Raw genomic sequence first — 13,585 nt, forward strand, 5'->3', positions numbered from 1 at the left:
GTACACCCTCTGAACAAAAGCAAGGCATGCTCTCACAGGATCTGAAAACGCTTTCTTATTTCCCAGAGTTTAGCAGAGCAACAGCACGTTTACGTTATTTACAACAGGCACCTCTAATAAGGAGTGAATTCAGGTCTGATTTAATGTGCAGCTAATGTTGTGATCAATCACTCAATCATTTAACCATTATTTAAACCTCTATTCAAACAGGAAACGATTTTAACAAATGAGAATTTAAGCAATTTTATTAATAATAAAACAAAGTAGAAATGGGTTTTTAAAAAAAGGGAGCGGGAATGCAAAAACCATTTCAAAATAGTAAATGAAATGTGTATAAAATGATCAAACAGAACACTGAAAGTGCAATTAAAAAGGAAAACTTTGTTGATAAAATTATTAAAATATTAAAATTTAGATTACATTATTCATTCATTCAATCATTCGTTATCTTTAACCCTTATCCAGTTCAGGGTCGCGGTCTGTCCAGAGCGACCTTTAGTACTTTAGTGTTCAGTAGAGGTGGGTGGATCGATCCAAATATCGATAATATCGTTACCAACGCTGGTATTGGTATTGATCAGTACTCGTGGAAAAAGATCGATATTCAAGCCTTTTTTCTCTCCCACCGCTCTGCCACTACAATCTGTATGCGAGGCAGCGCGCGCCCCCCGCTCATGTCTTTTGCTTCTACAGCTGCTTATGGCGAAGACTTCCGGTATCGGTATCGGTATCAACATCGGCGATACTGGCCCTCTATTTACTTGGTATCGAATCGATACCAAAACTCCCGGTATCGCCCATCTCTAGTGTTCAGCCTTATGAGGCCAACTACATACTATTACCCTAGCTTTAGCTTCCCTAGACATTTGGGGTGAGAAGATGTCCACAGATTTTATGTCCATATAAGTGCAAGAAACAAATTAAGGCATTGGCCAAACATCGGGTTTGTTCGGTGTAACACTAGACTGAGAAATGGCAGGTTGGGCCACATTGCCCTCAACAGCAATGGGTCGAAGCAGCACTAAGTTGCCAGTAAGAGCCCAGCTTATCTGGCAGTTCCCAGAAGCAGCTTCACTGGCCTGTACTTTGCAGAGACACTCAGAATGTTTCAACAGCCCTGTAGGAGCCGAGAAAAGGCTGCTGGGAATTTGGGAGAGACGTGCGAGGCCTCGTTTCAGTGCTAGAGGGTTTAAGAAGACATAACAGTGTTTGAAAGCTGACTGGATCTGGGTTGTGTTGCGTTATTAGCAGCATTAACATTTTTAGGTGAAGCTCTCCTTAAAGACCTGTCAGATCTCTGGAGGCCTTGAGGGTAAGAGTTGCCTTGTATCTCTTACTTAGAGATATTTCTCAAACTGCAGCTCAAATTCCCTTTTGACTCATAGCACGCAGTCAGCCAGATCACAAGAAGGTACTGTTGGAAATGAAGTAGGATGAGACAGGAGAACAAACAGCATGGCGTGGTTTAAGTACAGGTGCTGGGGTGGGGTCAGAAAAGTGGGGTTAGGGAGGACATGTTGAAGGTGAAGGAGGGGCAGGCAAAACAAGTTTGAATGAGGAATATAAGAAAAGGAGAACAGGGGTACTTGCTTCTCAATGATGTTTATGTTTGTTTAGTCTTGTAGAGCAGGGCTGCCCAAATCCTGTTCCTGGACATCGATCACCCTGCAGAGTTCAGCTCCAACTCTAATCAAACCAGTGGCGGATGCTGGTCTTTCAAGGAGGGGAAGCTCAATTTCGGCCTACATCATAAAATGTGTCGCTTTATTTATACGTAAATTCTACCCTCCGTTCCTTTTTAAGAAAAATGATCTGTGACCCTGTCGTACCAACAAGGCGTCTTTTCCAGGGACTTGACTAGTGTCCTCTCAATGGCCAGCAGAGCTAGGCTGCTTAAACGGCCTTGGCCCATGTGAAGTGTGTCCGCCTGTGCTCCCACGGATCTTTACACCAAAGGATCGCTGATTCGCTCATTTCGCTGTCAATCAAAAAGGGATTCAGCCTCAGACAGATCGTCCAATCATCATGCAGAAGCTGAGCGTCCGGGCCAGCCGAGGCCAGCCCACTGCCCCATAGACCCCCAGAGACGATGAGCGCCCGATGGGCGGGACAAAGCCCAGCATTTATCCAATGACTCGTCTCGTTTCGCTGCTTCGCTATTGAACTCTGTGGATGCTCAGCGTCTGTTTAAAGCACTGTGAAGCTGCGGGAATGATTGAGAGGAAAGCCGCGTCTTTACCAGTGATAAGAAGCTGATTCTGAACAAAAGCTGAGCGCGTTGTAGTGCATATTTATTCAATGACATGTACACACAACAGTATATATTTGATCACTTATTTTTTTACATTTTAGGGGAAACTGAGCCTCCCTTGCAGTCTCAGAGCAATCGCCGCTGAATCAAACACACCTGATCCAGGTAACGAAGGCCTTCAGGGGCATTTGAATATTTGACTGTGGTCTGTTGGACCTGAAACCTCCAGGGTGGTAGATCCCCAGGCCCAGGAATGAGCAGCCCTGTTGTAGAGGAATCTGGAGATCTAGAGAGTGACGTTCTCTTTTTTTTGCCTGCTCTGTGTAGAAGTTTGAAACACTACTGCAGCAGCATAATTATTTTATGTAGCGTCCGCCCCCCAGTCATTCATTGTCACCAGTTTGACACCGTTAGCTGCTTGCAGACCTGCCTCTATCACACACAGTTCTACAATGCTGAGAGAGTGAGGACAAGGCCATGCTTCCTATGAGTTAATGCTAATGCAACGCAAACGAACAGCCCAACACGCCGGAGGAGAGCCATGACTGCTCAGCTCATCTGTCACAGCAGCTGACAGATGTCTGCACTGCCTGGCACTATGCCGTGTGGTAAGGGCACCTAGAGAGGGCAAGCTGATTCATCACTGGGGATTGAACCTGGGTTTGAACCACCAACCTCCCAATGATTGAACCAAGTCTTAAACCACTTCCAGTTTCTCCTTAAACAGTGTAGTAGCATCAGGCCCCAGAATGTAGTTACGTCACCATTTAAGGTGAAATCTCCAATTTCACTCATCAGTGTGTCTCCACCAATCACACCCAGTGCCACCAACCTCGGGAGTATGTATCCTCCAAGACATGTGAGGCCAACCCACGAATTCTTTTCGAACTGTTGCTAAAGCCACACCGTTAGAGGAGAATGGAAACTGCCCAGATCTGTCACATCAGCCGACAGACACACAGAAACATGGGGAAGTGAGGCCAAATCAGAGTTCCAGCACTCCATTTTATTTTTTAAAAACAGTCTATTTTAAAAAACTGAAACACTATGTAAGATATTAGCGCTTCCAGATTGGCCTGACCATTGCCTCTTGGGGGTTAATGGAGCAGAAGGAGGATCATGTGGTGTGTATAATTAGTGGGGGTCAGTACTGGGGTTTAGACGGGGATTAGTGAAAAAGCTCCAGTGTTGACTCATGTATCTTGAAAATATAAAGAGCTGGGCCCCCAATGCTGACCCACGTCCACTGTGTGAGCAGCTTCTCTGAGACTAGGCTGACCTCGTCTCTGTCAGCAGCCTGAGCTGTATGATCTCGTGTCTAATCTCTCAGCTGCCACAGTTGCCGCTGAGCGCTACCCAGACTTCAGGACACGTGATGAACATCGGCAGATCATCAGCTGTGTGAAATAATGTGAACATAGCTGTCTTATACATGAGGCTTGGATCCAACAGAAGACACAGAAGGAATACCCCTGTCATACATATGACACATGAACAGCTGGAGCTGATGAGAACAAAGTACAGACTGTGTGTGGAGACATCAATAATCTGTAAAAAAATGTTGAATAAAAGGAAAAAATGCATTTTGCTGGAGTTCATTCATTCATTCATTTACTGTAACCACTTCATCCTGATGAGGGTCTTGGTGGGTCTGCAGCCAACCCAGAAACATTGGTTACTAGACTTGCAAAGTCAATATCAGTATCATTTCACACACTCACCCAGTCACTCACACACACACACACGCACCTGTAGACAGTTTCACATGCTCACCCAGTCACACACACACACACTTGTGGACAGTTTCACACACTCACGTAGTCACACGCGCGCACGCACGCGCACACACACACACACACCTGTGGACAGTTTCACACACTCACCCAGTCACTCACACACACACACACACCTGTAGACAGTTTCACATGCTCACCCAGTCACACACACACACACTTGTGGACAGTTTCACACACTCACGTAGTCACACGTGCGCACGCACGCGCACACACACACACACACACACCTGTAGACAGTTTCATACACTCACACAGTCACTCACACCCACACACACACACAAACACACACCCATAAACACACACACGCACCTGTAGACAGTTTCACATGCTCACCCAGTCACACACACACACACCTGTGGACAGTTTCATACACTCACACAGTCACTCACACACACACACACAAACACACACAGTCTATTCTATTTTTCTTCCAGAGCAGAAATAAACAAAAATGGTAGTAAAAAAGGTGAGGACTAGAATCTGAAACTCTGAAGAGACACTAGCCACTGAGCGAAGTAAACACCGGTCGCGTGCAGTGGAAGGGAACAAGCCGTGATTCAATCGCTCTCTAAATAGAATGTCTCAGTAATCTGCCTCATGAGGACAGATGTGTAGTCAGTGCCTACTTAGCCAGCTCACTAGGTTTGGTGACAGACCTTGCAACTGTCTGTCTCCAAAAAACATCTTTTTGTACGTGCAGTACGGAGGAATATCCCTGCGCTGCCTTATCAATAAAACTATAAGGCCTATAAGAGGCTGAGAGTCACTGCAAACCCAATTAACTCCAAACGACCCAATCCTGAACTCCATAATGCTGTTCAAAATAAAAGCCCTTATCTTATGACATGTGTACTCATTAAAAAGAGTGTGAGTGCAGGCCAGTGTGGGGGTGGGGATGTATTGACAACTATACTCAATTGTATGAGTACACCCCAAGTCCCCCTCTTGATTTTAGAAGTGAAGCAGTATTAGAACAACACATTTTATCCCATGTTTACTGACTTTAGGTAGGGTGGTCTTGTTTCACAGTGTGTGGGTTGGGAGGCTCCAGATCCCCACATTAATATGCACATGCACTGTTTCTTCATAATATGTCCCCTTTAAAGTTCCCTGGGAAGATCGAGACTATCAGACTGCTGTGACAATCCTCTGGACCCCATTAACCATTTGCTAAATGCTTCCTGGGGTCCATTAACGGTCCTGGTTCGCCTTTGGCAGAATGTCTCTAATTGATATATGATGGATGTGTGCGACAATAAAGGATAGGTGACATGAAAAGAAATCTAAAGCAGGCTACAGAGGTCTACTGCTTCTAAAAGACATACTGCACCTCACTGTTAAAGCAAACACAGACAGAGAGAGAGAGAGAGAGAGAGAGAGAGAGAGAGAGAGAGAGAGAGAGAGAGAGAGAGAGAGAGAGAAAGGTGGGGAGGGGGCTTGAGCCAGAGGAAAGAAACAAGGCACTGCTATTTTGCCTTGAGCAAAGAAAAAGCAAAAGGCCCTTCACGGCCTACCTGCAGTTCTGTTCGTCCCCTTGCCGCTGACATTCTGTCTGATGAGAAAATTTAAGCTTGCTTGTCTTCTTCCTCTTCTTCTCTGGACCGTTCCCGTCAAGCCTGAGGAGCACTCGGAAAATTGAGCGAGAGTCTTTTGGAAAGGAATCGCAGGAAAAGCTGGCAAGATGCTTTTGAATCAACCCAGTGCACCGCTAAAGGCCAGCGACAGGCGGGGAAACAAACATGTCATTCATTTTCCCTGTCAGCCCTCTCATGAGTACGTACTGGACTGGAGGGATGAAAAACAAGTGGCCACATACGAAACCAGTGAAATAATCCCAGTGTAGTCCTCTGACCGACTTTTGCAGAGGATAATAGTGACATTCTGGAGCTGTGGCTTGGTCCAGTATAATTAGCCTTCAGTGCACCATCTTATCAAAGGCCATATTCATTAAATGTCCTGATGCCAAATGCCCAAATAGCTGTGTTCTGTTTCTGTGCTAATGTGGTCAGAGTATTATCATTGGACTATTTCTGCATAACTGTGTCAACAATGACGAGAACGAGGAGGTCTGCCATGTGACCGAACAGCACAGCCAATATTTACCTTTTATTTTGAGTATGTTGGTAGTTTGTCCTTCTTTTCCTGCAGTAACAGCTACTACTGTTCTGCGAGGGTTTTAGACAAGATGTGCGATTGCTGTGAGTATTTGATGGCTTTCAGTTATGACAGGTATAAGTGTTGGGTGTTTAGCTTTACCAACTTGGCCCAACTCGAAGCTCTACTGCTCTGCAGCCCAATATTGGTAGACACTAGGCATAATCACCTAGTGAAGATAAACACTATATGGACAAATGTATAGAGATACACTTCCTAATCACTGAATTCAAGTGTTTCATTCAGTTACATTGCGAAAGATTTATAAAAGCTAGCACCTAGCCATGCAGTGTTTCTTTACAAACATTTATGAATGAATGGGATGTTCTAAAAAAGGTCCTCTAAATAGGATGGCACCATTGCAGCAATCAGTTTGTGACATACGTTCCCTCCTAGATATTCTATGATCAACTGTGAGTGGTATTATTTAAAAGTGGAAGCATTTAGGAACCACAGGCACTCGGAATCTAAGTGGCAGAGAACTGAATGTTACAGAGCCAGGGGTCACTTAGTGCTCAGGCACACAGTATGTAAAAATCACCAGCCCAAGGCCTTAACATCAGCTCAAAAGCTGTGTGCCAGGAGCTGCATGGCATGAATTTCCATGGCTCACATCACCAATGCCAACTACAGTGACTCTGGAGCAGTGGAAACGTGTGGAGTGATGAATCACTCTTGTCTATCCAGCGGTCTGATGGAGGAGTTTAGGTTTGGCAAATATCCAGAGAGCATTACCTGCCTGACTGCAAGATAATGCAATTTTATTTATTTATTTATTTTATTTTTTTAAAGGACTGACCTTGGGCCCTTTGTTCCAGTGAAGGGAAATCCACACCTGCACGTTTACATCCAGTTAAATCAAACTCTGGTGGCTGGTACTGTTTGTTTGGACATGTGTGAAAGAAGCAATCACATTCGCATGCGGACCAAAACAACCTTACCATGATGAGATGGTTTCTGTCTGGTCAAGATTACAAACTCCTTAAACAGATTTGGACCAGATCAAATGAACTCCAGGTGTGAATAAGCCAGAGGTGATTGCTCTAAGACTGCTCTAAGCTCAGCTTCCCCTAAAATGTCAAAAAATAAGTGATCAAATATATACTGTTGTGTGTACATGTCATTGAATAAATATTCACTACAACGCGCTCAACTTTTGTTCAGAATCAGCTTCTTATCACTGGTAAAGACGCGGCTTTCCTCTCAATCATTCCCACAGCTTCACAGTGCTTTAAACAGTGAGGACACAGAGTTCAATAGCGAAGCAGCGAAGTGCAGTGAAGCGAGACGCGTCATTGGATAAATGCTGGGCTTTGTCCCGCCCATCGGACGCTCAGCGTCTCTGGGGGTCTATGGGGCAGTGGGCTGGCCTCGGCTGGCCCGGACGCTCAGCTTCTGCATGATGATTGGATGATCTGTCTGAGGCTGAATCCCTTTTTGATTGACAGCGAAATGAGCAATTTTCATTCTGTTCTGAGTTGAACCAGAGACTTTCTTAAACCTCTTAGCAGCATTTTCTTTGTTAAAAACGACTAGTGACAAATCGAGCTTCTATTTCTGGTGGGTTTTTTGTAGCTGCTTGTGTTTGGAGACTGACTTCTATCACTCTTTCTGACTTCTATCACAGTTTCTGTCCAGCGGGTGCTGCTGAGCCCCTCCACCGTCACAAAGCACTCACAGGCGGACACACTTCACATAAGCCAAGGCCGTTTAAGCAGCCTAGCTCTGCTGGACATTGAGAGGACACTAGTCAAGTCCCTGGAAAAGACGCCTTGTTGGTACGACAGGGTCACAGATCATTTTCTTAAAAAGGAACGGAGGGTAGAATTTACGTATAAATAAACCCACACATTTTATGATGTAGGCCGAAATTGAGCTTCCCCTCCTTGAAAGACCAGCATCCGCCACTGGTATAAGCCTTTTATTTATTATTCTACCAAAGCATTTGGATAATTGTGTGCTTCGGACTTTGTGAGAACTGTTTGGGGAAGGCCTTTTCTTCTTCAGCCTGACTGTGCCCCTGTGCACAAAGCAAGGTCCATATAAGTATGGTTGGGCGACTTTCATGGGATTGATTGGCCCACCTCTGACCTCCATTTCCTTTGGGAAGAACCAGAATAGAGAATTCTCTGCAGCCGGGTAGAAACCTGGGAAACTCTGCTGTATGACGTTAGGAAACTGTTGTTCACTTTCAGTTCAATAATACTGTGTGCAGTGGAAGAGAATTAATGCACGCCGTTCAATTACACTTCCTCCTTAAAACCCCCACACAGGTTCACAGTTGTAAAATAATACTCATGTTGTAATGACAGGTTTCAGAACTAAGGCTCTGATATAAGGGATCAAACGGAGCAGTTTGTCAGAGGTGAAGGCCAGAGGCCGAGGGGCCCCTAAATGGGCTTGGAGGGTGTCGACTAACAGAGGGGCCATTCAGTGGCAGTGTCCTTGCTCAGGTGTTCTAAACAAGCCTCTGTTTGTGCAGTTCGGGAACTTTGCTGGAAACCAAACACCACAGCAGCGGCGGCAAAAGGCCAGGAAGGTTCAGACCATTGAAAACATTGAAAATACCCTGGGTGCATGGAATAAGAGAAATAAATATGTACTTTAAACTCTGAAAGAGGAACAAAAGGAGAACTCTTCCTTGAGGAGAGCACATGAGACAGGATCCGTGAGATCATTCAACAGCTCAGAGTTTCAGCATGGCTGCGTGCACTTTAAAGGCTTGCTGGGAATGACCATTCGTCCTCGATGTGACAGCCTGTGCCGGTCACTCATTCAATTCCTCACTGAACCCAATAAAGGGCCTTTATCTGCTGCCCCAGCGAATGACCAGCCAAAAGCTCAAAGCCACAGCAGCTGCCCTGGTGTATGTTGTAATCTCTGTGTGTCCTCGCTGTGTGAAAATAACACAAGGAGTAAAGTTGCATTTTATTTAAATTGAAAGTTGGATGTTTGAGCTGGGAATGACATCACACAAGTTGACCCTTCATTCATTCATTATCTGTAAGTTCAGGGTCGCGGTGGGTCCAGAGCTTACCTGGGATCATTGGGCACAAGGCGGGAACACACCCTGGAGGGGGCGCCAGTCCTTCACAGGGCAACACACACTCACTCACACATACATTCACACATTCACAACTACGGACACTTTTTTGAGTTGCCAATCCACCTACCAACATGTGTTTTTGGAACATGGGAGGAAACCGAAGCACCCGGAGGAAACCCACACAGACACATGGGGAGAACACACCACACTCCGCACAGACAGTAACCCGGAGGAAACCCACGCAGACAAAGGGAGAACACACCACACTCCTCACAGACAGTCACCCGGAGTAAGAATCGAACCCACAACCTCCAGGCCCCTTGAGCTGTGTGACTGCGACACCTACCTGCTGCGCCACCGTGCCGCCCACAGTGACACATTATCTGTAAAACAGAACAAAAAGAACATTACAGAGTTAAAATCCATAGTAGCCATGCCTTTCATTGGCTCCAGTGTGAAAATACACAAGCTAATGTGGGACACTCAGCATGTTTGAGTGGACTGACAATATGGAGTGAGGGCCAAATTGTGTAAACTATATTTTCTGTCAAATGACCACTTTAAGCCCATTGTGTGATTGCTGCTTGCACCAACACAGAACCAAGGCTCGAAGGGGGAAATGGACTGAATGGAACAGTGTAAATTGCATTAGAGATGGAGAGTGCGGTCTTGAGAGGCCAATCACGACCGAGTCAGAGGAATCAGGCTGAAACTGCTTCCCATTACACAATCAAGAGAGTGTTTTATTTATAGTGGGCTCTTTCAAGTGCTTCCATGCATAAGCTTCCATCAGTCTTCACTCGGCTCCTATATGACATGTGATCCTTGGCGTAGTCCACCACTCTCCGTACGGTACACAGAGTCCTCACTGGGGACAATGTGCCGCAGCGAGCAGGACGTAAAACACTGGTCTGTCAGAAGGTCTGTCACCTGGAGGAAGGACAGCACTTTGAGGGGAGATGTCAAGAGAGTTTTGCCGTGACTCACTGAGCTGTGGTCAGTTCTCTCCGACATGTGGCCTTCGGTCAGAAGTCACTGTTACTGAACAAATTAGCCTCATTAAAAATGAATTACATTTCAAGCCACTTCCTCTCAGGGACTATCCGTCTGTCTGACATTTTCCTATTCTGTCTATCCGATGACTGTCAATCTATCTATCTGTCTATTGATCTATCACCATAAGGTTTCAGGACAAACAATGATTTGAACCTTAAAAAGTGTAATTTAATTAATATTCATTCATTCATTCATTGTCTGTAATCCTTATCCAGTTCAGGTCGGCGGTGGGTCAGGAGCTTACCCGGAATCACTGGGCGCAAGGCAGGAGCACATCCTGGAGGGGGCGCCAGTCCTTCACACAAACATTTACACACACACTCACACCTACAGACACTTTTGAGTCGCCAATCCACCTACCAACGTGTGTTTTTGGACTGGGGAAGGAAACCTGAGCACCCGGAGGAAACTCACGCAGACACAGAGAGAACACACCAAACTCCTCACAGACAGTCACCTGGAGGAAACCCACGCAGACACATGGAGAACACACCACACTGCTCACAGACATTCACCCGGAGGAAACCCACGCAGACACAGGGAGAACACACCACACTCCTCACAGACAGTCACCTGGAGGAAACCCACACAGACACAGGGAGAACACACTACACTCCTCACAGACAGTCACCCGGAGGAAACCCACACAGACACAGGGAGAACACACCACACTCCTCACAGACAGTCACCTGGAGGAAACCCACGCAGACACAGGGAGAACACACCACACTCCTCACAGACAGTCACCTGGAGGAAACCCACACAGACACAGGGAGAACACACTACACTCCTCACAGGCAGTCACCCGGAGGAAACCCACGCAGACACAGGGAGAACACACCACGCTCCTCACTGACAGTCACCCGGGGCGGGTGTCCTTTCTATTTATTCACCTCTGCCTTTCAAAGAGTCTGAGTCTGTTGCTGGTTCGATCCCCAGGACCATCAGGAACAGCCATTGCTGAAATGCCCTTGAGCAAGGTACTGAACCCCCAAGTGCTTCCCGAGCTCCGGGGATGGCTGCCCCTTACTCTGGGTGTGTGTTTGTGTGTGTTCACCGCCACAGATGGGTTAAATGTAAAAGACACATTACATTGTACAAAGACAAATATTTGCACATTATAAAGAAAGTCCTCATTTTGTTCAGTTGCACTTTTCAGGACCACCCCAATGCTCCATAATGAATGCATACTCCTTACTCCTGTGAGTCATATTTCTGCAGGAGTGGGATATGACAAATCCCTAACAGCTCCCTCTCCATGTCCCTGCTCTAAAACCCCCTCCAGTGGTTCTAGCAGAGTACAGCTGCATGGATTTTGGCTCACCGTAATGTTCCAGGGGAAGCTGGAGCTGTAAAAACAGACTCATCCGCAGTCCTGCTTCCTGGCCCTTCCGCACATAAAGCTGAGATGTTCTTAATCATTCTCATATCAAAATAACATCTTTAATCTTTAGCAAACATGCTTCAGGGCCTTCAGAATTGGCCTCAGCTTCATGTAACATTGAAGTTAAATAGGGACTTTCAATTTAGGCCAAAATAAATAATAGCCATTGCTACATCTGTTGTAAACATGTTTACTCGCCTCCTACAGAGCGGCCGCGCTATTTCTCAGAGTGAGGTTTTCACCATTTAATGGAACACTATGTAGGATGCTCCTGTTGCTTCCCCTTGTGTAATTCACATTTATAGCACAGCACTGAAATCAGTGGGGAGTGTACGGAGTGGGGGTGTTTTCACTGCCCTCCTACAAAACTTACATAGTGCAGTTTCTGCAGTGCACAGTGACAGACGCTCTATTACAATTCAGCGGAGCGTCACAATGATTTTGAAGCTGTAATTTTTGGACGGGAAAACTACGTAGTGTTCCTTTAAAGAGCAGGAAAACATCCTCCTGATGATGTCGCTTGAAGGTGGGAGGAGCCTTCAAGAAACAGCTTGCTACATGCTTCTTTATAGTGTGTTGCAGGCGTACTGACAGCATTGAATAGATTTTCTTTGTGCTTATGTCTTTAAATAATGCTCCATCTTTTATTCCATTTTTACCGATGTCCCAGGTGACCTGACCTTTGCTAAACGGGGCTTATAACTTCCAGTTTAAGTTTCTGTACGCTTCCATCAAATAGTAAAAACTCTTTCAGTCTCTGCAATGTCTAGTTTACATCACTGTGTACCACCACGGATTCTTTGACACCACCCACCTACCTACAGCCTTTCATCAGGAGCACGCTCAGAGGCCCTCTCTGTCATCTTTCAGTCAGAGGGAAAGGAAAACGTGCTCTGACTTTGTCACCTAAATGTCTTTCGCGCTGTTGGAGCTTCTCCTGTGGTTTTTCGTGGGAGGATGTCTCTGGGTTTCCTCGTTTAAAAGGTCACAAGTTGAGTGCTGTTCGATTTTTTTTCCTCTTTGTAAATGCATAATAAAGAATGTGTACATGAGAGTTTGGTCAAAATATTTTCTCTTTATTCCCTGTGTTGACATGTCTGTAGTAAGCAGGAAGCTCAATTACTGCCTTCGTCCGGGCCAGGGACATAATGTACCATACCATAGAGATACACACACACATACTGTATATCACAAATGCACACATTCTGAGATGCATACATTGATCCTTCCTGCATGCCGGCTAAGTGCTCCAGTGCCATGCAGTCTTACATAACGACCTCAGTCCCCAAGGCTTCTCTTTAGTAGACGTGGGCCTCTACTCACACAGCCACTCCACTTCTCTACATGCATTTGGACTCTAGGAGAAAACCCACAAAGACATAGGGAGCACACACCACACTCCTCACAGACAGTGACCCGAGGAGAGAATCCATCCCAGGACCCCGAGATCCTGCAGCTGTGTGGCAGCAACTGTTGCAGCAACCATATGGAAATCTGATATATAACCATACATGTAAAACACATGTTGGTAGGTGGACTGGAGACTCAAAAGTGTCCGTAGATGTGTGTGTGTGTGTGTCGCCCTGTGTAGGACTGGCGCCCCCTCCACGCGGACACAGGAAGAACACACCACACTCCTCACAGACAGTCACCTGGAGGAAACCCACGCAGACACAGACAGTCACCCGGAGGAAACCCACGCAGACACAGAGAGAACACACCACACTCCTCACAGACAGTCATTAGGAGGAAACCCACGCAGACACAGGGAGAACACACCACACTCCTCACAGACAGTCACCCGGAGGAAACCCACGCAGACACAGAAAGAACACACCACACTCCTCACAGACAGTCACCCGGAGGAAACCCACGCAGACACAGAGAGAACACACCAC

The 13,585-nt window shown here is 46.1% G+C and overlaps 1 protein-coding gene across 1 annotated transcript in view; it reads right to left on the reverse strand.

Annotated features, from left to right (window-relative positions):
• The window catches only part of ninj2 (ninjurin 2), a 47,172-nt gene extending 41,353 nt beyond the window's left edge, over nucleotides 1-5,819 (reverse strand). Inside the window, exon 1 of the mRNA XM_066669384.1 lies at nucleotides 5,562-5,819. Coding sequence (XP_066525481.1) covers nucleotides 5,562-5,594 — 33 coding nt within the window. The 5' untranslated portion in view covers nucleotides 5,595-5,819. The remainder of the gene's footprint in view (nucleotides 1-5,561) is intronic.
• Between the last annotated feature and the right edge of the window lie 7,766 nt (nucleotides 5,820-13,585).

Source organism: Hoplias malabaricus, chromosome 4 (assembly GCF_029633855.1).
Source record: "Hoplias malabaricus isolate fHopMal1 chromosome 4, fHopMal1.hap1, whole genome shotgun sequence".
Classification (NCBI taxonomy): domain Eukaryota; kingdom Metazoa; phylum Chordata; class Actinopteri; order Characiformes; family Erythrinidae; genus Hoplias; species Hoplias malabaricus.